General features: G+C 44.5%; 1 protein-coding gene across 1 annotated transcript; it reads right to left on the bottom strand.

The window, feature by feature from the left end:
• Nucleotides 1-20619, bottom strand: CGRRF1 (cell growth regulator with ring finger domain 1). The gene is made up of 6 exons (XM_074998529.1): nucleotides 20465-20619; nucleotides 14905-15044; nucleotides 12786-12963; nucleotides 12439-12586; nucleotides 6276-6383; nucleotides 1-3442 (listed from the first exon to the last, which is right to left on the bottom strand). The coding sequence occupies exons 1-6, from the start codon at nucleotides 20566-20568 to the stop codon at nucleotides 3101-3103; spliced, it is 1020 nt and encodes a 339-aa protein (XP_074854630.1). The 5' UTR covers nucleotides 20569-20619; the 3' UTR covers nucleotides 1-3100.
• Between the last annotated feature and the right edge of the window lie 5894 nt (nucleotides 20620-26513).

Below are 26513 nucleotides of genomic sequence, written 5' to 3'. Positions count from 1 at the left end.
GCCATTTGCATGGCAATTCTGAAGTTTTTGGCTAGTGTAGACATGGCCTAAGTGACACATTGAAAGTAGTACATGAACTGTGTAAGCCAGCCCTTCTACTGTGATGATGGCAATCACTCATTGCCGAGTATGATCATCTTCCATAGTAGCTGTGGATCCTCAGTGGGCTAGTCAGGCCCATCCTTGATCCACAAGCTCGACCACAGTGAAGACAGATGTTTGCAGGTATGGCAGGAGGCTGTTGACCATGACTGGAAGCCAGTCGCTCCTTCCTCTTGCGCCTCTTGTCCTCCTCCGCTTGTTGGCAGGCAAGTTCAAAATGCAGAGAACCTCATGTAGGACTTCTCTCCATTGGGTAAGTGTCTCCCAAGTGTCAATGTCAACATTGCACTTCTTTAAGTTATCCTGCAGCAATTTGTCCTCCTACCTTACAATACCCTTCTATTGTGGAGCACCTTCTACTGTAAGGCAGGAAGCACCCACGTGTGGCCCAATGGCCAACGCACTAGAATGGGAATTAGAATGCCTAGGTTCTCCTCCCAACACTGGTACTGACCTACTGTGTCCTTAAGCAAGTCAGTTCACCTCTTTACAACTGTGCTTCTTCTCCAGTCCTTGCCTATACACAGCATGCAGCACAATGGGGCCTGATCTCAGCGGCTGCCTCTTGAGGTGCCTGTAAAATAAATGAATAGTCCCTGTATAGCTTCCTGTATAATCTGATGATGCAGGGAACTGGGGAATCACTTCTTGTGAAGAAATTCGGTTTGCTGGATCAAGCTTTTTGCTCCTATGATCAGACTGTTCTTGTCTTAGGTAGACACAGATGTTCCATCACCAGCCAGCATCAAAATACTTAATGGGGAGAAAGCCCTGATGCAAATCTGTTCCAGTTCAGAGCTCTGATCACACCCAGAGGCAGAAGGGAGCAGCTCTCCTCTCAGGAAAGTCAGCTTCAGAAAAATCTTTCTGAGACTTCAAGAGTGGGACTTGTAGGTGGGCCTGAAACTTCATCACTGATAGCTGAAGAGTGTAGTCCAAAGTGCTTCTGTAACAGCCCTGAAATGTGCCACTTTGAGTCATGGCAGAAATAAATATTTGGGATAAAATTTCCCTAAGTGCTCAGCAGTCACAGTCATCACTGCTTTTGAGAGCATCTGGACTGCTGGATACAGGAATGACTGTTTGAAGGGGCTAACCCTGCCCAGGGAGGCTCAGACAGGAAGCTCTAAGACTCTCTATCTTTGTTTCTGGGATTGCACCTGTCTAGTGAGGGATGGTGTCACAGTTAATACACAGTTCAATTAGAAATAATAGTACTCCCCACACGGTCAACATTTTTTTTCCTTCAAAAGCTTTTTGCACACTTTAATTGGTCCTCACAACAGCCATAGTTATTATCTGTTTAACACATGGTGAAGTGACGCTTCCTTCAAGTTACCACGGGAGTAAGGGGGAGCCGAGGTTTGAGGTCTAGGTGATCCCAGTTCCCTAATAAACCGTTAATCCTTCTCATAAATCCCAGGTGCTCTAGTGCATTGTCTTTCACCTCCCCATGTCTTCTTGGCATGACCTTTCAGCTCCCGTCATCCATTCCATGAAGGTTTTGCATTTGGGCTCACAGCAAGAAACTGCAGATACTTTAGGGTTCTGAATTGGAAGTGCCTTCTGTGCCCAACGCTATGCTCCAGGGCAGCACCAGATGAAGAGGCTGTGGAAGATGCCTCTTGAAGCCATGTTTTCCTTCCATAGAGTGAGTACTGTGTGCTGGGAAGGGGGAAGCCTGAGAAGCTGCATTGGATTGGAGGGACTAGTGGACCAGCAGCAGAGCAAGGAGGGAGAAAATTGCTCCTACTCTCCAAGCCTGTCTCTCACAGGATCCCAGTGAGAGTGGGAGTTTGCTAAGTTTACTTTGGTGCCTCTTCCCACAGGTGACAACTTCTGGCCAACAAGTTACATCATCCTGAATTACACTAGTCTTTCTTCTATTAAGAAGCAAACAGGATAATTTCTCAACATCCATTCTTATTTATTTAGACAGCAGAAAACACAGTTGTCTTCTGTATTTCAGCTCCTCCTCTTATTAGTGATATGAGGGAAGGCAAAATGGTTAGCCTGTTCTTATCCCCACAGAGATAATGACATAGGGAGAGATGGCGACCCCACAGACCAGGCTGTCCATGTTATGGATATGACAGGCTCCCAAACATGATCTACAAAATAATTGGTCTCTTCTACTTGCAAAGGTTAGCCCTTCACAATCCACAGCTTTCCCACCAGCAAGAGTTCAAGCCCTGAGTGCAGAGCAGCCATCTATTCACAGTAGGCACACTCAGACAATCTACTTGCTTGACAGTCAGTTGGGGCTTGAACTAAACTCACTGAAATCAAAGGAAATATTTCCAGTCACTTCACTGGCTTTGGATCAAGCCCCATCCGCACAAAAAATCTTTTTCAAGCACTAGGAACAAAATATAATTACAAGAAATCCAGACACACTAACAGCCTGAATATCCTTAACTCCCAGTAACCAATAGGAGTTGAGCGGGCCCCCATCTCCTGTGGCTGACTCCTTCAGACACAAAATAAATATATATGGATTTATACCCAAACTAAGGACAGAGTCTTAAATATTTGATTTCCTTCCTTTTTCATTCTATAAAGTGCTAAATATCTAAATTATACAGCATTAAAATTATATTTTCTTCTAACTTCACATTTGAAACCCGTTCTTTCTTCTTCTCTCTCTACATATTATAAAGGAGAACTATTTTTCAGTTTCAGTTGTAAGTAAGGCTTTGTTCTTTTCTTTTTAAACATTTAGCTCACCTAAATCTACATGTCAAAACAATGTCTAATACTTCATGAATATCCAGCATGCATTTGTCAAAAACTCATTCTTCATACACATCCTACATAATTCTTCCTCCCATATTACCAGTGTATGTGCAGTGTTCTGGTAACAGCATACAGCATGGACTTGAAAAGATTTAACTAACAGTAAACCCATAAAATTACACTGCAGATGCCATGGACAGAACATGCTCTAGGTTCGACATCACCCATTTGAGAGTACAACTTGATTCTTCTTGGTTTTCCACTAAAAGACTGCTCCGTGGGGAGCACCCTGGAAAATGTAGTTGGTTTCGTCTTGCTCCTTTTTACTGCAAAGTGGAAAAGATTCTTGAACGAACTGTCTACACATGGGGCACTGCTGAAAATACTTCACACACCCATTGCACAGACATGTATGCCTGCAGGGCAGGAGGACCCAGTTTACTGTTCCATTTTGGCAGACCACACAGTCTTTACTGTTTTCTTCATGCAAGTCTGATTCAACTTCTGCCAGTCCAACCTTTTCCAGCAAGCTTTGATCAGTGCTGCTTTCTTCAGAAGCACTGGTCAAGGGCGGGACACTGTTGCTTGCAGACATGAAGAGTTGCTACGAACAAAACACACATAACCCAGTTTCAGTAGAATTCAGTAATTGCACATTGTCTTTGTTTTCTCATGTGATCTACAAAAGAGCATCAAATCTGAACTAACAGGGTCTCTCTTCTCTCTAAACACATGCTTCCTAGCGTGCTCAACACAGGACCAAATTCTGCCCAGGAATGAACGGGCACAACTCCTTTGACTTCAGTTTGTACATTTTGGGAGGATAAACAGTCACAGAAAAACTAAGGAGAAAAGAGACAGGGGATGAGATCCCCAACTTCCATAAATCCATGGAGTTCATTGACTTCAGTGGAACTACACAGGTTTACAATGGAGGAGGGTCTGGTCCAGGCTTTGTTCTTTGTAGCGTGCTACTCCATAAGCTTGGAATTATGGCCCTAGCCTCTTCTAGCAAGCACATGCTCTCTCTGCCTTCAGATCCACCACATTTTATCATCCTTTATGCTTTCCTGTCTCATTTTATTTAGTCTGCAATTTCTTCAGTGGGGAGGAGGGATAACTCAGTGGGGTTAAGTATCGGAGGGATAGCCGTGTTAATCTGGATCTGTAACAGCAACGAAGGGTCCTGTGGCACCTTATAGACTAACAGAAAAGTTTTGAGCATGAGCTTTCGTGAGCACAGACTCACTTCATCAGATGCTGGTCAGTGGGTTTAAAGCATCAGCCTTGTAACCCAAGGTTGTGAGCTCAGTCCTTGAAGCAGCCTTTCAAGGGTCTGGGGCAGGTTAGATTAAAAAAAATCTGAGGGATGATGATCACAGGTTCTGCTGTGAGGGCGGTGGACTGGACTTGACCTCTCAAGGTCCCTTCCAGCTCTATGAGACGTATATGTATACATGTTTGCAGGGAGTGTTTGCATTTGCTGAGAACTGCCTACCACTTATGAAGCTACATGAACACTGTGTGTAAAACAGCATTGCTGATATACGTCAAATATAATTCCAAGCCACTGGAAAAGGAATACTTGACTCTAACTAACAGAATGGGTTATGCTGAAGTCTACAAAAATAACGAGGAGCCCTGTGGCACCTCAAAGACTAACAGATTTAATTGGGCATTAGCTTGCATAGGTAAAACCCATTTCGTCAGATGCATCCTTAAGGTCTCCTCATTGCTTTTGCAGATGCAGACCAACATGGCTACTCCTCTGAGACTGAAGTCTACAATAGCTTCCTAAAGTGTCCAATTTCAAGGAGAAACAGAACTTTTTGAAGATCTTTGGCTACTGACCTATTAGAATGGAAACCTGCTCTTATAGTCTAATGAAAAGAGCAGTTTGGGGTATCATACACAGAATGTATATCTATTGTGACGTGCCCTTGTCAGCCCCCGCTCTTGGGGTCCTGTGCTTCCTGGCAGATTCTAGTGTGCCTCAGAAACTCACAGTGGCCCTTCTGCTGCCTTGGATCATTCCAAGGTCTCTGCTTACCAAGCCATTCCCATCACAGGCAAGTCCCAGTGGGGGAGGGAAGAGAAGAGGCAAGCCCCCTTCAGCAGATTCAGATGCCCTGTCCTTCCAGTAGGGCAGCTCTCCAGGAGAAGGGTGGTGGGAGCCCAGGCCTGCCCACTACTCTGGGCTCTGACCCAGGGACCCAAAGTGAGAGGCAGCTGGGGGGGGGGGGCGGGGCTTTACCCTGCCCCAAACGGCAACCTTTTTCCTGGGCCACTACTCCCCACCACTTCCCTCTAGTAGCTTCCCCCTGTATCTGGCTGTACCACCTTGCTTTTCTGAACCCCATCCTCTGGCCTCTCTTCCTTGTGCACCGCTCAACTCCTTTCCCCTTCTGCCTGGGAGAAGCCTTTTATAGGGAGCCAGGAGGCCTAAAATGGCAACAGTTGTCTGATTAGCCCCTGTTGCAGACAGACTCCTAATGAGCCCCAGCTGCTTGCTCAGGCTGCAGGACTGCACACTCTATGAGCCTAGGTGGGGAACAAGAAGGAATTTAGCCAGCTCCTGAAGTACTTGCCCCCCACCAGGCTCTTGCTGCATGCAGCCCATGGTCTACCACACTGTGTATACAAATACAAATTTCTACACACAATTCAAACTGTAGTGATTATGCATATCAATTATTATTTGTTTATTAACAACAGTATGTTTGATGGGGTAGCAATAGTCCACTACAAAGCATATGGGGATTTTTTTAGAGTGGGTTACCTGGAGCAAATATGTAGCACAGAAACTGCAGGATTTATTGGGCCATATTTATTTGTGATTTAAACGTCAAGTCAATTGAGTTCCAGTGAAGGAATGAATTTAGTCCATTCTTTATAATTTATGGATATGCTGCACACGTTACCTGTGTATTAAGGACAATGTATTTTACTATAACACTATAAAAGCAAAGACTTTAAAAGGGATCATAAATTACTTTCAATATCCACTTTCACCATACTGATTTTATGTTGCACAGTAGGCCTGACCCAAAGTCACAGAAGTTAACAGAAGTACTCTGACTTCAGTGGGCTTTGGATCAGGCCCATTCTGAATACTATGTAATAATTGCAGCTGTTACTAGCTGTGAGTCAACCAGTTACTATCACTTTGATAAATCAGGAGGACTTGGGGTTGCCTGAAATAGAAATATTTAAACAAAAAAGGATTTCTGTAAGAAAGTTCAGATATTTTCCAATCTGAATGTAGGGTGCACTGTACGTCTGCTTGGAACTAATGTAGGGACAAGACAAATTTAACCAGCATCCAGTTCCTTGCATAATAACAGACTGAAAAAGCCTGATACCAATTTAGGGTAAGTAGTCTACACAAACTAAATGAATATTGCAGTCAGAGTGAAAAGACTCAGAACACAGCTTACCTTCAGGTCATGAAATTGACCTTGGGCCAGGAGAAGATATTGATACAATATTCTGCAGGAAAGCCTGTAACTCTCATCGGGAATATGAATTACGGACACCATTGAAATCTTAAAAAAAATAAATAAAATGATTTAGCAGTACCTCCTTCCATGTGTAGGACTTCTTAATTTATATATGTTCTGTACATCACATACAAATCATAGGGGGGCTATTAAGAGATTAGTTAAGGTAAAATAAGTACAAGGTTTAGTTTATGCCTCTTTGTAGCCTGTATAAGAAGAGTTTGTCTTGTTTATAAGGATTGTTCAAGCTATTATCCCATGTAGTTGATGCACATGCGATCAGTCAATCCAAGGGTCAAATTCTATAGCCACTCAGTGTTCAGCGCCTATGTAAACTCTTCTGTGGCTGATCCACAATGAAGATTCCCCCATTACTGCTCCAAGATTATAGACTTGGGCACCAACCAGAAAAACACTTAAGCGCATAGTATAGTATGAAAAAGGAGACAAATGCTCAAGTATCTTGGTGATCTGGGGACTTAATGATGACTGTAACCTCTCTGAGATGGAGGCTGGCTTTGAGTTCTGTGTTTGCATGGCAGTACAATGATCTCAATGACCAAGGCTCCTAGGTATAATACATTGCTGTTTGCTGTTGAATTTGCCTCATGCTGTACCTCTGCAAGTGATGAATTTCATCCACAGTGAGCACGACTGCAATTCTGATTGGCTCCTGTAGAGGGAGTGGGGGAGGGAAACTCCTTGAGGACTAAGTAAAAGCCTGTCCCAATCTGGCTTTAAAGAATCATATACAATACAAATCAAGTTCTGCTTGCTCTTCTGGGGCTGGATTCGACACTGCCTTGGACATTAGAGGGCCCGGAGGAGAGCAACAAGAATGATCAAAGGTCTAGAGAACATGACCGATGAAGAAAGGCTGAAAGAATTGGGCTTGTTTAGTTTGGAAAAGAGAAGATTGAGGGGGGACATGATAGCAGTTTTCAGGTATCTAAAAGGGTGTCATAAGGCAGAGGGAGGGAACTTGCTCTTCCTTGCCTCTGAGGATAGAACAAGAGGCAATGGACTTAAATTGCAGCAGGGGAGGTTCAGGCTGGACATTAGGAAAAAGTTCCTAACTGTCAGGGTGATCAAACACTGGAACGAATTGCCAAGGGAGGTGGTAGAATCTCCATCACTGGAGATATTTAAGAAGAGGTTAGATAGATGGCTTTCAGGGATGGTCTAGAAAGTGCTTGGTCCTGCCCTGAGGGCAGGGGGCTGGACTCGATGGCCTCTCGAGGTCCCTTCCAGTCCTACTCTTCTATGATTAGCAGTAACACTAATAGCTAAGTTCTAATTGTAGAATATCAATATCTATAGCTGATGTAAAAGGAGAACAATTCCACTACCCCTTTCCCCTTTGTGTTCTCTCCCCTGCCACAAATACTCAAGGCTGGTTGTCAGATGCCAGATAGCATTTAGAACTATCATTCAGCCTGTAAATGGAGCACATACAGGACATAAAAGTCACTGTGAAGAACTGATATTTACAGTCACCTTGCTGACAATAACAGTATTTTATGTTTATGTATTGTTTTCAAGTCAAGGAAACAACCCAGCAACCAAAATGGGTTATAAAGGAGAAAAAGAGAAAACCAATATCATCAGAAATTCCAAGGCTCTCGCGAGAAAATGGAATCTGTGTTTTTTGTTTAAGGTTATTTAATAAGTTTGTGGATCATATATGCACTTAAAATACCTCAAGTTAACTATTGGAAACATACAGCATGCAGAGATTAAATACATATGTTTTAATTCATTTATACTAATCACCTTTAGTATCCCCCAGGGTTAGCTAGATCCTCATTTTTTATTTATTTTACAGATTAATAGTGATCCACTTGTTTAGTTTGGGTATCAAGATGCCCCTAAAACTGACCCAGAATGGCAGATTTGATGTTAGATAAGAACGAAAGAGCCAACAGCCCCTGTTCTGTTACTGCAATTACACTGCGTCAATGTGCAATAACCAAAGGTTATTACCTAAATAGCCACTTAATAAACAGAACCTGGCCTACTGTTTCAATATCAAAACTCCCAAAGCTGTTTTAAGTATCAGAGAGGTAGCCATGTTAGTCTGTATTTTTGAGAACAACACGAAGTCCTGTGGCACCTTATAAACTCAAATATCTGTTAGTCTATAAGGTGCCACAGGACTTCTTGTTGTTCTCAAAGCTGTTTTAGTTCACTAAACATAATAGAACAGCACACATATTGGTTAGTATCCCATACAGTAGTTTGCAAGCCCTCTTTGGAAATACTTACATACTGCAATTAACAATCTATAGCTGATTCAGGTGCGAGCGGCTTGGGTTGAAGGGCTGTTTCACTGCAGTTCAGGCTTCTGGGCATGGCTGCACCATCTGGTCTGGAACCCTCCCATCTCACAGGATCCCTAGACTCAAGAAGGCGGCCAGGGTCTAGGATCCTGCAAGGTACATGGGTCCCAGAGCTCAGGCTGCAACCTCAGCCCAGAAGTCTACGCTGCCATGAGATAGCCCTGCAGGCCAAGTCAACTGGTATGAGCCAGCCAAGCGTGTCTAACTGCAGCCTAGAAATACTGTTTGGGTTCTCACTATCTCTCTCTAACAGGTTTCAGAAGTATCCATGTTAGTCTGTTTCAGCAAAAACAATGAGTATAGTGGCACCTTAAAGACCTAACAATTTTTTATGGCATAGGCTTTCATGGTTAGAAATGGTAATGAGTGAGCCACTCCCAATCTCTATTCAGACCTATTCTGATCATGTTAAATTTGAATATGAATTCCAGCTCAGCAGTTTCATGCTGTAGCCTAATATTGAAGCTTTGCTGCTTGAGTTTGGCAACTTTTAAGTCTGTAACTGTGCGTCCAGGGAGGTTAATATGTTTTCCCAGAAGCTGTTACATGTTACCATTCGACACATTCACACGCTATCCCCTAGGTTTCAGAAGCTGCTGAAAACTCCAGAAGAAGCAGCAGTGAATAAGAATCACAGAGTTTAAGACCAGAAGGTACCTTCATATCAGGCTTCCCATGTACCACGAGCTATTAAGTTTTACACAGTTACTCTTATATTTTGATCAGGTGTGCGTACCTTGTGGTATGAGCACTGGAAATTTTTTCCCTAGCAGCTTCCCTTGGAGTCAGCTATGGGGCCCCCTACAGTGGTACCATTATTGTGGCCTTAATATACCAGTGGCTCCTAGACCCCCATTTTGGTTCCCTCTTGCCAACTACTCCAACAGAGGGGAAGGAGGGTGGGTGGGTACTGGAATGGATGCGAACAACACACCTTGAAGAACACCAGTTACGAGAAAGCATGTAACTGTCTTTTTTTCTTCAGTGCTTGTTCAAGTCCATTCCAATCATGACCGTTCCCCAAATCTACACTCTAATCTCCTACCTCCAGATCTGATCCCTCCCCAACCCACATCCCCCTCCAGCAACCCAAACCCTTCATCCCTGGCCCCAACCCAGAGCCTGCACCCTCTGCTCAGAGCCCTGGCCCCCTCCAGAACCCCAACTTTCTGCCCAAGCCCTGAGGCCCCTCCAACACCTCAAAGCCCTCATCCCCAGCTCCATGGGGTCATGGACATCAACACTTTCCTTCAACTGGTCACCAAAACAGTTTGAAAACCACTAGTCTAGCCAATACTTAGTGTTACCATAAGTGCAGGGGACTTTCAAGCCATTGCTGTGCACCAGGGATCAGTCAATAAAAGCAAGAACACAGGAATGACAGGCTATATCATCACTATATACAATTCACTGTACTGACCTTGTCTACACTGGGAAAATATCACATAACACATTCAAATTTTAAAACTGTCTATTTTAAGGTTAATTATGGTAGCCAATATCAGTGATATTTAAAACATGGTGAGGTCATGGTCAACCCACTGTCTATGCACTTGTTGGTCTTTTAAATAATAAAGATATTTGAAATGTGTTAGTTGACATGCCTGATAAATACATTTCATTTTCTCTGCATAGACGTGGCATTTGATGCATAAAAACTCACAGATTTTACAAGCCCATGCTCAATTTAAAAATTACTTAGGTACCAACAAATGTCAGTTGTATGACACCTATTAAAAAAGGCAAGCATGAGTTTGCATGGGAATGTACCAGAAGTTTACTGCAGATGAATTGTAAGGGTAAAATACCAGATTGTTTCCTTAAGATATTTACATAACAAAAATGTTGTTGATGAAGAGTATTTCAGCATTTGCTGTTTTCATTTAGTAATTATATTTTTTACGTTTTGCAATGAAGTAAGATCCAACCCTTCCATTTGGACCATGAAAATCCAGAATCTGTTTGCTTTTAATATAAAAATGGATTCTGCTTCTGCCGCTTTGGCCATTTGAAGGGTATTTGACAATGACAAGAACAGTGACGAAAAACTTCTACAAAAGACAAAAAAATAAAGGAAAATAAAATAGGTTCTCCCCCCAGCCCGGTAAGTGATGCAAAAAATGCCAAGTTAAACAATCCCACTTTTTCATGTTAATTTAAAATACATTCTTGCAAGTCTGTTAAAATACATTTTATCTATCTATATAGACAAATATAGATATTAGAAATGTGGATCTGTGAGCCTGTTTGTTCAAGAACTCCTCCTAGACCCCCAAATTTGGTATGCAGCATCCTCTTGTCGTAACTTAAAGCAAGGACAAGGTTTGGAAAAGCAAGGACAATGGGATCTGCATGGGATGAGGCTGTTTCATATGAAAAGGAAAGGGAGGGATGTCATAGCAGGAACAGTTATATTCACCCACGACCATAGGGGTGCAGGAAACATGGGGAGAGTCACACTCACAAGTGACCATGGAGGGGCAGCAAGTGCCCCAGGGATGACTCGCTGGCAGGCAGCACAGTCTCCGACAGCCTAGCCTGACCCGGGGAGTAGGTGCCAGCTGCTCTGTAGGCCTGCCGCCCTGGGCTGGCCACGTGGTGCACCAGCAGGCAGCCTGTGTGATCCACCCCAGCCCCATAGGCTGGCCATAAGGGAGTGGTCGCAGTGCACAGCCCCCCTCTACCCCAGCGAGAGCTGGTGAGCAGGGTGTACAGCCCGATCTCCTTCCCAGGCCAGCGGGCAGGGTGTGCAGTCTCTGACTTGGATAATGCTAGGTGTTCACTAGTCTTAATTAAACTAAATTGAATTATGAGCAAGTAATGACTGGAGGGGGGAGGTGCTAGATACCATCTTCTATTGAGGCCCTTAAAGGGAGCTGGAGGTGGGCGAGTCAGGAAGCTGAGGGACAGAAAAGGTGGGGAAAGCAAATGTGTACGTTCTTCTGAGTGTTATTTTGGCCAGTACTGACTTCTATAGTAGTATGTGGAGAAGGTCAAGTGTATTAATGGGTTTGTCGTCAAATGTGTCTACCTCACTCTACATTAGCGTTCATGCACTTAAAGCTATTTGAACAAAATACATAATTAACGTGCAATATGTATATTTGATGCTTAGGAACTAGAATCAATTCCTGCATGGTGTGGGGGAGAGGGGACATTCTGGTAGGGTTATTAAACCTCTTACATCAGCATTTAAGATAATCTCTAACTATTGGGACTTAGGGGATCTTCACGAGAGTCAATTATTTAGTATCCCTCTTCTGCAGAATTTTCACATCCTTCTCTGTAACAGCCAGCGTTGGCCACTGTCAGAGGATAAGATGAACAGCAGGTCTGATGTAATAAGGCAGTTCTTACATTCTTAATCTTCTCCCCAGAGACCAGCCCAGATAGTTCTGCCAGGTACTGGGGATGTCTCGCTGCACAGTGATTGATACCCATTGGCCCTGACACTTTCTTAGCCTTTTTGCCCTGCTCCAGTGTGCAAGCACACAAACACCCCCACATATACGAGCTCTGTATTGAACAGAGGATGAACACTTCCAGAATGGCCAACACGTATATTCATCTCTAGCCCGGGTACAGCAGGACTACCCAAGTTCTCCTGTTTAGGAAGCCTCCATTGTTGCAGGGTGAGGGCTTGATTCTGGTTTTGGCCAACACAAGTAAAGCAAGCCTGCCATACTACTGAACTCTTATACATTGTGAAGCATCCAAACACTTAAGCAGGGAACTGTACCATACATTCTAAAATAACTCACAATGTCGTACATCTCTCTGTCTTCTTCCTCAGCTAAAGTCAACAAAGCTACCAGCGGATAACGAGATCTAGGCACTGGGCCAAAGTCAGCAATTTGAACGTCTTCTGGCAGCTGACAGTATTTTCCTTCCTTGTCGTTTTTTTTAATGCTTTATTTGTGTAAAGGAAAACAATCGATGTCATTCCAACTGAGGACAAATGTGGCACTTGCAATAAGAGTATTCTTAATCTTATTCATTCATAAATATACTGTGCCAAAAACTGCAGACTGCTCACGAGGCTCAATTCAACTCATGCCAGAAAATTAGCATAGTTTGTCAAAATATTTTCTTTTAAATAAAAGGATACAAATACTGCTGTCGATAGATATATTCGCTGTACAGAGCATCTTCTAGCACCTGGGGAGTCTTTATTCGGAAGCAATAGACGTGTTTCTGCAAAGCTTCATGTAGTTTTTGAACACTGCACCCCCAGTAGCACGTAAGGATACAGTCTTCCAGACAATCAGGTGCCAGAGTGATACTCACTTTAGAGAATGAACATATAAATACATGAAAAGAAAATGCATCCTCCACAATGCAAGTTTAATCAGCTTACCAGTATACAAGAATCATGAATTTGCCAGCTGTAAGTCCTTAGAAGCAGTAGAGGTAAAGCAATACCAGTAACCAAATTTTTTTTTTTTTAATTAGAGTAGATTTGGTGGCCTCAAAAGGGGAAGGCCATGAGGTGCCTTTTGCTGCTCCACATGACTTTTGTGCAGGGCAAGGTTTACTGATGACACTAGTGTTCTAGTACACTAGTTCCCTGGGGCAGGAGTCACACTCACCCCCCAAAAGACTATGCCATTTGGAAAACGATACTTAACTAGACCCACATCCTAGCATGCTCCTGCGATCTACAGAAGAATAAGGCTCTATTGCATGTGCACAGCGGAGATGAGATTGTGTGCGCAGTTTCCTTCCCCCATTTGTTATCAGTAGGACTCTGTCATGGAGATCATGGAAGTCATGGATTCTACGACTTTCCACAACCTGCATGACTTCTTCAGGAGACCCAGGGCTAACTGCTCAGATGCGCCCAAGGAAGCCAAATTAGCAGCTGTTAGAGTGCCCCTGGATACAGCCACACCACACGCTGCTCTGGCAACCTCCTGCAGTGGTTTCCAAGCAGCTGGACCAGCTGTGGCCAGATGGAACAGCCATAGCTCCCCGTCATTTGTCCCCCCCCCCGAGTGGCTCTCCTGATTTCTACCACACCCCCAGTTTTTAAATCACTGTTATTTTCAGTAGAAGTTGTGGACAGCCATGGGCCATGAATCTGTGTTTATTGCCCGTGACCTGTCCAGGACTTTTACAAAACATACCTATGACTAAATTGTACTTTTAGTTATCGGTGCAGTAGATAGCAATTCTGATCCATTAGAAACAGATTTTAAAAACAGATGGGGGCCAGGCTTTCAAGGACTCAGAACCCACAGCTTGGGACAGATTTTCAAAAAAGCTCAACTCCCATGTAAGCAGCAAATAATGTTCAGATTTAGAATCACACCCAGCACCCGATATACTGAGCTCTGTCGAAACTCCAGTCACTTACTTTGGTGCCTAAATGGAATTTGTAAGTGCTCCTGAAAATTCTGGCCCTGTGATGCCAAGAAACTCTGTGGGAAAAGGGCTGAGGACACTTGAGCTCATTAATGCAGTGCTTTTTATTTGAATACAGGAACGTTTGACGGGGTTGATGCTGGACTTTTGAGATGGGCTGGGAGAATATCTCCTGAATTATGCAGAGGTCCTGGAATGGACTGGATGTTTGAACAAAGCAGCACTTAAAAAAAAAAACCAAACCACCTGCAAGCTACCTTAGGGTTACATCACAAGCCCATACAAATATCTTTCTTCACAGGCTGGCATGGACAGTCCTATGGAAGGCAATTCTGGAGCAGACTGGTAGTAAGTGGGCTGGGCCAGGATCAGGCATTGCATAAATCTAGCTGCCCCCACACTTCACGCATGAAAGGGCTCCTAAGTCCAGCCCATAAGATGCAATAAGGGCAGTGAAAAGCTGCTCGTCAGCTCAGTTCACTGTTCCCAGTTGGTGCATGAGGAAACAGATCAACTGCCTCTTCTGCAATTCATCTACATGGCATCTGGTTACCTAGGTTTTAAGTGGTTCGGATGGACTTCAAAATGGATGAATCTGTGTCCAGTATGTTATCTCCAGTTGTTTTTATTATTGAAAATATGTCACTAGAGCAGATTTTATTAATAACATTTACATAATTAAAAAACCCCCTCATTTTGAACCTACAATATCAACAGTGCAATTTTAAAACACACAATGGCTACACCAACATAGCTATGTCTATGGTGATTGTGTAAGGGAAGGTGTTATGGCTGTGAAACCAAGGGCTAGGAGCTATAGGGGCACTGAATAAAACCTAACACAAAAAAAAAAATCTACTGACTTGTTATGGAAACTGCAGCAGGATGAGAAATTTCTAAGCCAAAAGGATTCTTCACTTGTCTCATCTGTTTTTTGGACACTCTTACACTGGATTCGGTTTCTTCTGAATTTCTCAGGATCACAGGAACATCCCAACCAAACCTAAGGAACATGGAACAACAAAGTATAAGTGATAGAATATTTGAAGTGCCGTTCAGATCTAAATAAGCAACACATCAAACAGAGCTATACCTTGGAATCAAAGAATATTTGCTAGGATGCAGGAACAGTACATATTGTCAACCAAAGACTGGATCTATGCAATGAAGTACAGTGTTTTATAGTAATAGAAGTGGGAATCTTTAACACTAGTCAGAACATAAGAAAAGCTACACTGGGTCAGACCAAAGGTCCATCTAGACTAGCGTCCAGTCTACGAACAGTGGGCAATGTCAGATGCTTCAGAGGGAATGAACAGAAGAGAGAATCACCAGGTGATCACCTCTTGTAGCCTGTTCCCAGCTTCTTGCAAAGATACACAAAGGAGACCACCCCTGGCTGTCCTTCTTATAGCCATTAATGGCCTATCCTCCATGAATTTCTCTCTCTTTTTTTAAATCCTGCTATAGACAAACTTATGAAGGGAGTATATTTTCTCTTTTTTCCTAAGTTTTGCAGGGCTAAAGTAGTGGGGAGGGTGGGTGCCCTCTAGTGGTTACATTTGTACTAAACTTCCCCAAAGCCATATCTATAGCAGCTGTCGCTCAGTGGCAAATGAAGCTGCTCTCATTGCTGGGACAAACCTGATGCACTGCATACTCTCAGCAGCAATAAGAATTTACAGTCTGATCCTGCAGCCCTTGAATTCATACAGCTTTTGTTACAGACACAGAGATTTGCATTCACAAGGACCTGCAAGACCCAGGTTTAGTATTTTAATCTTGATTATAAAGATGTTTCTTTGAATCAGGAGCTTCCGTTTCTGCTTCAGACCCAGAACCAAAGCCTAAAATAGTAGACAGAGAAACACCAAGACTACATCTACACTAGCACACTATGTCGAAGTAGGCTATTTCGAAGTAAGAACATCGAAATAGGCTACTTCGACGCATATTGTCTACATGTCCTCCAGGGCCAGTGCCGTCGACGTTCAACATTGAAGTAGCGACGGGAACGTCAAAAGGAAATACGGAGCATCCACACACACAAGCACTCTCCGTCGAAATAAGGGGACCGCAAAGGCTGCGGACGGGATCACAGGCTAGACTGGCCCTTCTGGGGCAAGAGCAAGCTGCTCCCTTAAAGGGCCCCTCCCAGACACACTCGACCTGCACAGCACAAGGTCCACAGAGCTGACAACCGATTGCAGACTCCGTGCACACAGCATGGACCCCCAGCTGCAGCAGCAGCAGCCAGAAGCCCTGGGCTAAGGATTGCTGCATGCAACGATCATAGAGCCATGCAGGGGCTGGACAGAGCGTCTCTCAACCCCTCAGCTGATGGCCGCCATGGAGGACCCTCCTATCTCAATGTAGTGGGACGCAGATTGTCTACACACACCCTACTTCGAAGTTCAACGTCCAAGTAGGGAGCTATTCCCATCTTCGGATAGGAATAGCGATTTTCACGTCTCGCCACCTAACGTCGATTTCAACGTCGAAATAGTGCACGGCGTGTGTAGACGCGACGTGTGCTATTTTGACGTTGTGCCAGCTGCTCTGAAGTAGCTGGCTAGTGTAGACATACCCCAATTGATTTCAATAGGCTCAGGCCCTCCAGGCTGAGGAGAGTATACCAACACAGCTGCTGGGACCCAGCAGGGGATGGGGCAGTGTATACACTTTGAAGTAGGGCTGTCAATTAACACTCATTAAGGCCTGCGATTAACACATTAATTTTTTTAACACATTACGTTTACCCTGCATTAATCACAGGCATTAGCGCGAGTTATTTGACAACCCTACTAACAATTGCATATTTTAGGTAATGAGCTTTTGTGCGCAAGACCCACTTCTTCAGATTTTCGAGCAAAAATGAGAACACGGGTGTGTGTGTACTATATATAGCAGGTGGGAGAGAGGGAGGAAGAAAAGAAAAAAGGGGGGAAGTTATTGGTCATCAATGTGACTTGTGGAAAGTAAATTAAGTTAAATAGGACGTGTGCTATTCCTATGAGTATCAAAGGCGGAGAAATTGTCCTTGTAATGCATAAGATAACTGAGATCTCTGTTAAGCACCAGGTTAAATGTGTGCACACGCCCATGCACACACCCAACCTTGTATTCTCATTTTTGTTCCAAAATCTGATGAAGCGAGTCTTACCCACAAAAGCTCATTACCTAATAAATAAAATTCTTAGTCTTTAAGGTGCTACAGGACTGCTTGGTTTTTCAAACTAACATGTCTACCCCTCACTCTATTAAAAGTGAACATGAAACAGGCAGAAGAAAGGAGAGAACGATAATGTTTAAGAGGAAACACCACCTTAATTGTATTCTACCTCCCATGCACACACAATGCTTAACTCCTATAAGGTATTCCTTCAGATGATGCAATGCCCCACGAGATAGACAATCTCCGATTTACACTCTTTGTGTAGATTCTGTGATGATTAATACAATGACAGAAGTATTATAATTTTTAGAATTTAAGATAACAAGACTTTCCAAAAAGAGGGTGCCTAAAATTAGAACTTGCATTCACACACTTAAACAAGAAGAATTTATTAGGTGATGAGCTTTCGTGGAACAGACCCATTTCTTCAGCTCATAGCTATACCAGAACAGTATTAAGGCACAGAGAACCAAAAATAGCAATCAAGGTTGACAAGTCAGAAAAATTTGTCAACCTTGATTATTTAAGGCACAGAGAGCCAAAAATAGTAATCAAGGTTGACAAATGTTTCTGATTTGCCAACCTTGATTACTATTTTTGGTTCTCTGTGCCTTAAATATTGAGTCTGTTCTGGTATGGCTATGGTCTGAAGAAGTGGGTCTGTCCCATGAAAGCTCATCACCTAATAAATTATTCTGTTAGTCTTTAAAGTGCTACTGGACTGCTTTTTTATTTTGATAGTATATGGACTAGCACAGCTTTCTCTCTGTTATATTAAATAAGAACCCTCATTTTCAGAAGTGCTGAGCATCAAGCATCCCCCATTAAAGGGATATGAGGAACAACTGGTGAGAACATGAGATGTGCTTGTGGCATACAATTTGGTTAAAAGAACAGCATTTCTATAACTAATCTCCTCTTCTGTCTCAATCAGATTAAATTTAGAACATTAGTATCATCCATGAGGTAGGGATCCTAAAAGGAAGAAAAAGTAGAGTTTGTAGAAAAGTTTTCCCACTCACTGCAATTATGGAGCATCTCCGCTATGCATTCATAAAGCTTGTGTTACAGATACAGAGATTTGCATTCACAAGAACCCACAAGACCCAGGGCTTCATATTTTAATAAGGCTGGCGTGGTGACCAGCAAGCAAGGAAGGATGTAATTCTGCTTTCATTTACACCAGTACTAGAAGTTAATCAAAAATTTGAACAAATTTGATCTATAAATGTACTTAAGAATCCCAACTATACAAAAAGGTACATTTATAATCATTGGAAAAGAAATCAAGAGGTAACTTAATATAATACTGAAATATATTGATGCTATAAGAACATAAGAATGGCCATACTGGGTCAGACCAAAGGTCCATCCAGCCCAGTATCCCGTCTGCCGACAGTGGCCAATGCCAGGTGCCCCAGAGAAGGAGAACAGAAGACAATGATCAAGTGATTTATCTCCTGCCATCCATCTCCTGCCCTTGTACTGAAGGCTAGGGCACCATACTTTACTCCTGGCTAATAGCCATTTATGGACCTAACTTGCAAAAATTTATCGAGCTCTTTTTTAAACCCTAATAGAGTCTTGGCCTTCACAGCCTCCTCCGGCAAGGAGTTCCACAGGTTGACTGTGCGCTGTGTGAAGAAAAATTTCCTTTTATTAGTTTTGAACCTACTACCCATCAATTTCATTTGGTGTCCCCTAGTTCTTGTATTATGGGAAAAGGTAAATAATTTTTCTATATTCACTTTCTCCACACCATTCATGATTTTATATACCTCTATCATATCGCCCCTCAATCGCCTCTTTTCCAGACTGAAAAGTCCCAGTCTCTCTAGCCTCTCCCCATATGGGACCTGTTCCAAACCCCAAATCATCTTAGTCGCCCTTTTCTGAACCTTTTCTAATGCCAATATATCTTTTTTGAGGTGAGGAGACCACATCTGCACACAGAACTCAAGATGTGGGCGTACCATAGTTTTATATAGGGGAAGTATGATATCTTTTGTCTTATTATCTATCCCTTTTTTAATAATTCCTAACATCCTATTTGCTTTATTAACTGCCGCTGCACACTGCATGGATGTCTTCAGAGAACTATCCACTATAACTCCAAGATCCCTTTCCTGATCTGTCGTAGCTAAATTTGACCCCATCATGTTGTACGTGTAATTTGGGTTTTATATATATATATATTATTTATTTATTTATTTATTTATTTAAACTAATGACTACTAAATAAGTGGTGATAACATAGAAAGGACATTTCACTGACAGAGAGCTTGGGCAGAATATTTATAAGCTACCAAAAGCACCAATACCAGCAACCAGAGTAACTGGTTTCAAAGAAAGACAAGGAAAATATTGAGACACAGTACTACAGGTATTAATGCTAATTCAAAAAAAGAGGCAAGATCTATGCTGAGTCCATTCACTGATCCAAAATTTCCTATGCAAATACAACTCTCCAGACAACAGCCATCTGTAAGATTTGATTACTTATCAGCTGACTCGCAGACAATATCAGGGAATGGGCTCTGCTGGAATGGCCAAATTGCCCATTAGCTGTAACTGCATTGCATCCCAGCCTACTGTTTGGTGAAGCTCTGTACCTATTATAAATTGTAGGAAGCAACCTGCCTTGGCAGACAAATGGACAGAGCATTCTAGCAGGTGTTTCCCATCTCTTTCCGAGAGCTGTTAACAGTAAAACTGATGCTGTATCCTTTCCACAGCAGGCGGCGTAATCCTGACAAGAGGCCCTCCCCGCCCTGCCCGCATTCAGCACAGCCACCTAGCGACCTTTGCGCCAGACTCAGGGCACCCCAAATGCAAGATACTGCCCCTCTCCCCATGTGGCCCTGAGCTTCGCCGTCCCAGGTCAGCATTCTGTTTCCCCTAACTAGGTCCCCAGAGCACCTCCTCAGGCCACCACCTGACTCTCAGCAGCCCTCACAGTACCAGCATCCCCCCAACGGCTCCCCAGCCCCCCTCCCCCCTCAGTACCACCCCCCCTCACCAGACCCCCATCTCCAGTACCGCCCCCCAGTCCCACAGCTCCCCAGCTCACGAGCCCCCCCAACCCCAGTACCCCCCAGTCATCGGACCCACACCCCCAGTACCGTGCCCTCCAGCTCACCAGCCCCCCTCCGCCAGTACCAGGGCTCCCCCGCTCACCAGCCCCCCCCCGTGCATCAGCCCCTGTTTCCCTAGTGCCCCCCCAGCCCCGGGCCGGACCCCGCGCTCACCAGCCCAGCACCAGGCCGCTGGTGACTAGGAAGCAGACAAACACCACGGCGATGTAGAAGAGCGGGGAGTATTCATAGAGCGTCACCAGGAACACAGCGGCCATTGGGGGGGGGCTGCCGGGGAAACCACCCGCCAGGCCTCCGAGCCGGCTCCGACCGCGGCTGTGGTGGCCCTACTGCGCATGTGCACGGCATGTGCACATGCCCAGTGTGGAACGTGAGGCTGCAGTGAAGTCGCTGCCCTTACTCTGCCCTTTGCCCTGCGCTTGGTCCAGGGGCGGGAGCAGGGCAGGGTGCATGCACGGGCAAGGCATGGAGATCGGGAGGGGTGGGAGAAGCGGAGTCGGTGCAGCTTGCTAGCAATCCGGATTGGACTGGGAGTTTCCCTAGGAGCTGGCTCTCTTAAAGGCCCAGCTGCTGGAACAGGGTGACTAGCTGAGACGCTCTGCTTTCATTTTTGTTTTAGAGTCACCGTCAGGCACATAGGGGTGCTGGGGAAACTGGAAACTCTGCAACCCTGAAACCAAATGACACAACTGTCACGGAGTTCTCTTTCCAAAAAGCCCTGTATTTTTATATCGGTTTCGCGATTTGTGGAAGCCTGGCTTGTGAGTTTTGAAGTGCAGAGTCCTGTGCTTAGGACAGGAGCAGTGGTGACTGAGGAAGGCTCTGCGGGAAGGACAGGCACCAGCCATGTACCCCTCTTAACCCCAAAACCTGCCCACTCCCCACTTTTGCTCTGCCCCTGCCCACCCATCCTCTGGAAGCACTGCGCTGCATCCAGTGAGTGTGAGGATCGTCCTGTCCCTTCCTTGGAGTGACATGGCCCAAGCGGGTGCTGCTCTTGGACCATGCCCCTCCAGACAAGTGGCAGGATCTCACCTCCCACTCACCAGAAGCAGCGCAGCGAGTGGAGGGGGGTTGCTGAGAGACGCATGTAACCCCAAATGCACTCTCTATGCATTGTGCCTGGACAGAAGAATTCCTTGGACTGCTCCAGGCTGGGGACCCACTGGCAAAGCAGCAATTCTGCAGAAAAGGGCCTGGGGATTACAGTAAATGAGACGGTGAATATGAGTCACCAGTGTGCCCTTGTTGCCAAGATGGCTAATGGCGTATTGGGCTGCATTAGTAGAAGCATTGCTAGCAAATTGAGGGAAGTGATTTTTCCCCTCTGTTCAGCACTCGTGAGACCACAACTTGAGTATTGTGTCCAGTTCTGGGGGCTCCGTTACAGAAGGGAAGTGGAGAAATTGGGGAGTCCAACAGAGGGCAACAAAAATTATTAGGGGACTGGGGCACATGACTTATGAGGAGAGGCTGAGGGAACTGGTCTTATATAGTCTGCAAAAGAAGAGACGTGTGTGGGTGGGGAAAGATAGCAATTCTCAACTACCTGAAAGGGGTTTCCAAAAAGGATGGAGACAGATTGTTCTCAGAGGTGGCTGATGACAGAACAAGAAATCCCATGACTGAATAATAAGAATGTAGCAATAGGAATATACTCCCAACTGTCTGACCAGGATGGGGACAATTATTGTGAAAAGTTCAGCTAGATTAGAGACTACAAAAACAGAAGACCCAGTGATAAACTCTGTGGACTGGATACATACTACTGCAGAAAGGGGCACCATTAATGACTGCTTCTTAGGGCAGCTAGTCCTGGAACTCCTAAGGGGAAAGGTGATGCTTGGTTTAATCCTAGGTGGAGACAGGATCTTGCTCAAGAAGTGAATAGATTGGAACTGCTCAGATATAGCGACCATAAAGTTATTAAATTTAAGATTCTTGGGGATGGGGGATGTCAAGAAACCCACCACAGTAGTGTTTAAATACAGTAGTATTTAACTTCCTAAAGAGGAATTTCACAAAAATAAGGAATATAATTAAATGGAAATTAAAAGGAGCAGTCGCAAGAGCCAGAGGAAGGTGGAGAGAATGTGCCTGCTGTGTGCGCTCTGCTTCCCTGCAGCTCCTCCCACTGCAGGGAGTTATAGGGGAGCGCGGGTGACTGCTGATGTTGCCTCACTCCAGTCCCCCCCACCAGTAATCCCCAAGGCCAGATCCCTTGAGGGGTTGGGGTTGCATAGGGGGAGAAGGTGTGGCTGTGTCAGGACGCGTAAGGAAGCTGGGTCCAGACACACCCTGCCCCACCCCCCCCGGGCCACCTAGGCCGTGTCTACACGTGCCCCAAACTTCGAAATGGCCACGCAAATGGCCATTTCGAAGTTTACTAATGAAGCGCTGAAATGCGTATTCAGCGCTTCATTAGCATGCGGGCGGCTGCGGCACTTCGAAATTGACGCGGCTTGCCACCACGTGTCTCGTCCGGACGGGGCCCCTTTTCGAAAGTACCCCGCCTACTTCGAAGTCCCCTTATTCCCATGAGCTGATGGGAATAAGGGGACTTCGAAGTAGGCGGGGTCCTTTTGAAAAGGAACCCCATCTGGACGAGATGCGCGACGCCAAGCCGCTTCAATTTCGAAGTGCCGCGGCCGCCCGCATGCTAATGAAGCACTGAATATGCATTTCAGCGCTTTATTAGTAAACTTCAAAATGGCCATTTGCGTGGCCATTTCGAAGTTTGGGGCTCGTGTAGACGTAGCCCTGGTCTCCTGGGCTGGATTGTGAATATGCTCCGGTCTGTAGAGCTACGTCTACACGTGAAGCCTACATCAAAGTAGCTTATTTCGATGTAGTGACATCGAAATAGGCTATTTCGATGACTAACATCTACATGTCCTCCAGGGCTGGCAACGTCGATGTTCAACATCAACGTTGCGCAGCACCACATCGAAATAGGCGCTGCGAGGGAACGTCTACACGCCAAAGTAGCACACATCGAAATAAGGGTGCCAGGCACAGCTGCAGACAGGGTCACAGGGCGGACTCAACAGGAAGCCACTCCCTTAAAGGGCCCCTCCCAGACACAGTTGCACTAAACAACACAAGATCCACAGAGCCGACAACTGGTTGCAGACCCTGTGCATGCAGCATGGATCCCCAGCTGCCGCAGCAGCAGCCAGAACCCCTGGGCTAAGGGCTGCTGCACACGGTGACCATAGAGCCCCGCAGGGGCTGGAGAGAGCGTCTCTCAACCCCTCAGCTGATGGCCGCCATGGCGGACCCCGCTATTTCGATGTTGCAGGATGCGGATCGTCTACACGTGCCCTACTTAGACGTTCAACTTCGAAGTAGGGTGCTATTCCCATCCCCTCATGGGGTTAGCAGCTTCGACATCTCGCCGCCTAACGTCGATGTTAACATCGAAATAGCGCCCAACACATGTAGCCGTGACGGGCGCTATTTCGAAGTTAGTGCCGCTACTTCGAAGTAGCGTGCACATGTAGACACGGCTTAGATGGCCCATGGGCCATCTGTTTAAGACACCAGGTCTACAGTGACATTGGGTCACTCTAACCACATTGTGGTGTTTCTATTATGTTGGCTTGGCAGGGGAGTTACATCAGCAGGAGGAGTATAGTTTTATTAACTACACCTGACTTTTATCAACAAAACTGTACAATACAGACAACATTTAAATGAGTTCCTTGCTGAGGATGTGAGGGAGGATTCCTATACGTGAATCATTCCTTTTAAGGTGACGCATCTGAGGAGCTGTGCCAGACTGAGGTGTCACTACTGGAAGTTTTTAAGCTAAATATCAGTAAGTCACCAGGACAATAGGTATTCAGCAATATTCCTGAAAATAATCTTATATGATATTGCAGAACTACTAAATGTGGTATGCTGCTGTCACACCATGACTTGGCATGTGACATAATGCCATGGCATTGTTATGCGTTACAGTGATTTGGTGCATTAATTCAGGCTATAGATCTGAGCCATGTGACAGAGTCCTGCCATGCCATGCCACAATGCCAGTGTCATGGTTCTGGAATGTGCTCCTCTCACAGTGATTTGGTGTGTGAGGTGATATCATAGCACTTGAATGTGATGTCATGGGGCTGTAATGTGCTCCTATTGCACAGTTACTTGGTGCATGATGTAATGCAGCATTTCCCAAACTAATTTCGCCAGGGAACACTTTTGGACTTGGAATATACTGATGGAACACATACATGCTGCGTGGTGGTGGTGGTGGTGGTTCATACTGAAAAATTGTCTCATGTAATGCTCAAAAGTTGGTTGAAAAGAGTTAAGTTTTTAGATGTCTTTTATTTTATAAAGAACAAAAAATAACAAGAGAAAATCAGTGAATGAACACCTAAGGTCCATCTGATAGGACAGTGGTCAGCAAGCCAAATAGCAAGAAGAGCTGTTTTTTTTTTAAATTCAGCAAAAACCATAATAATTCAAGAGCCGCAGTGCATGTGAATAGATGGTCCTTAATAGATAATGTCAAACCATACTTTTTTGTAAACCCTATTTTAAGAAGAGTGCACACACGATGATTTGTAATGTGATACATGTTTATTGCAGGACGTTCACAAACTTTTTATATATTCTATTTTCTTACACTTTACTTGTGTTTGTACTACCATCGCCCTGACTTTCACTCCCAAACCCACATTAATTACGCCAATTTTACTTCACGTTTAATTTCAGTTTTCTTTCTTAAAGTATTTGTTGCCCTTCATAGCAAGAATGCAGCATGCTTCCTTTTCGGTTTCAAAATCAAGACTATTAGCAACAGGATCAAAACACAGATACAGTATCATATTCCACAATGTACTGCACATATCAAATGGGGAGTTATCCAGTGTTTCGAGATTACATATCACTTGCTATTTAGATATGAGTTGGGTTCATTGTTGGGCTTTTAAACATTTGCCGTTCATTGAAAATAATCAGCAATCTTTTCTTTAACTTTACAGTTATTGCATCGGGAATCACAAAGCAGTCCTTAAAGAGCCACATGAAGCTCTGGAAGCACAGGTTGCAGACCCCCGTGATAGGAGGATGGTTAGCGACCCTATAATTAAGTACAAAAATTAAGTACAAACCCAAAACAAAACATCAATATAATAGTTGAAAAAGGATGCTGAGTATTGTTCTTTTGTACAAAACCAGAAAGGACAATATTGTTCAAAAAAGGACTGTACTTCTTCAAAGCTTAAGTTTTTTTATGAAAAAGAAGCGCAAAATAAATTAGGTATGGAAAAATATTTTCAGTTTTTGATATAAATGTATTATTTTTACAGAAAATCACTGGAAAATTAAAATAACATTTGACTTTTTTTAATGGGAAGAGTGCGCATCTCTATTGCGCACAAGTCACATAATAACTATATACTGTTATGAATGCAGTAAAATATTAATATACCTACAATCTAAATACTATTCAAATTTTTTCCTATTTTTGATATACTTACACATAATTTCTTATTTAACATGTTAAAGGAAAAATATCACTAGCATCAAATACTTTCCATGGAACACCTGTTCACTTCACACAGAACACCAATGTCCCACAGAAACCAGTTCGGGAAACACTGATGCAATGTCATGCCCCGCTGAGATGATGTCACTGGGCTGTGATGCGCTGCTGTTGCATGCTGACCTAGCACGTGCTGTGATACCACAGTACTTTTTTGTGATGTCACAGAGCTGTAACATGTTGCTGTTGCAGTGACTTGGTGCCTGTTGTGCTGTCCTGGAAGCATGTCATGATGTCACGGGGCTGTGATGCACTGTCATTACACAGTGAGTTGGTGCCTGATGTGATTTCATGGTACCGTGACAATGATGCCATGGGGCTGTGACGAGCTGCTTTCACATATGACCTGGCTCCTGATGTGACTGCATGGGGCGGTGATGGGCTGCTGTTGCACGCTCACTTAGGGCCTGACATGACGTCATGGGGTTGTGATGCTGCTGATGACGCAAGGGTGCTCACACAGGATGCTGTGTTTTCACTATGATCCCCTCTCCATAGGCTACAGAGCCTAGAAGGCCTCTGGCTTGGCGTGGGACCCACCCCACCCTGAACATGCCCCCCCCCAGCCAGTCCCGCTGCTCACAGCCTCTCCGCCCACAGAGCCCCGCCCCCGCCCCCGCGCTCGAGCGCGCGGCTGCTAGATGGGCG

Source organism: Carettochelys insculpta, chromosome 6 (genome assembly GCF_033958435.1).
Source record: "Carettochelys insculpta isolate YL-2023 chromosome 6, ASM3395843v1, whole genome shotgun sequence".
NCBI classification, from domain to species: Eukaryota; Metazoa; Chordata; order Testudines; family Carettochelyidae; genus Carettochelys; species Carettochelys insculpta.
This window is presented reverse-complemented; position numbering and strand designations above follow the sequence as displayed.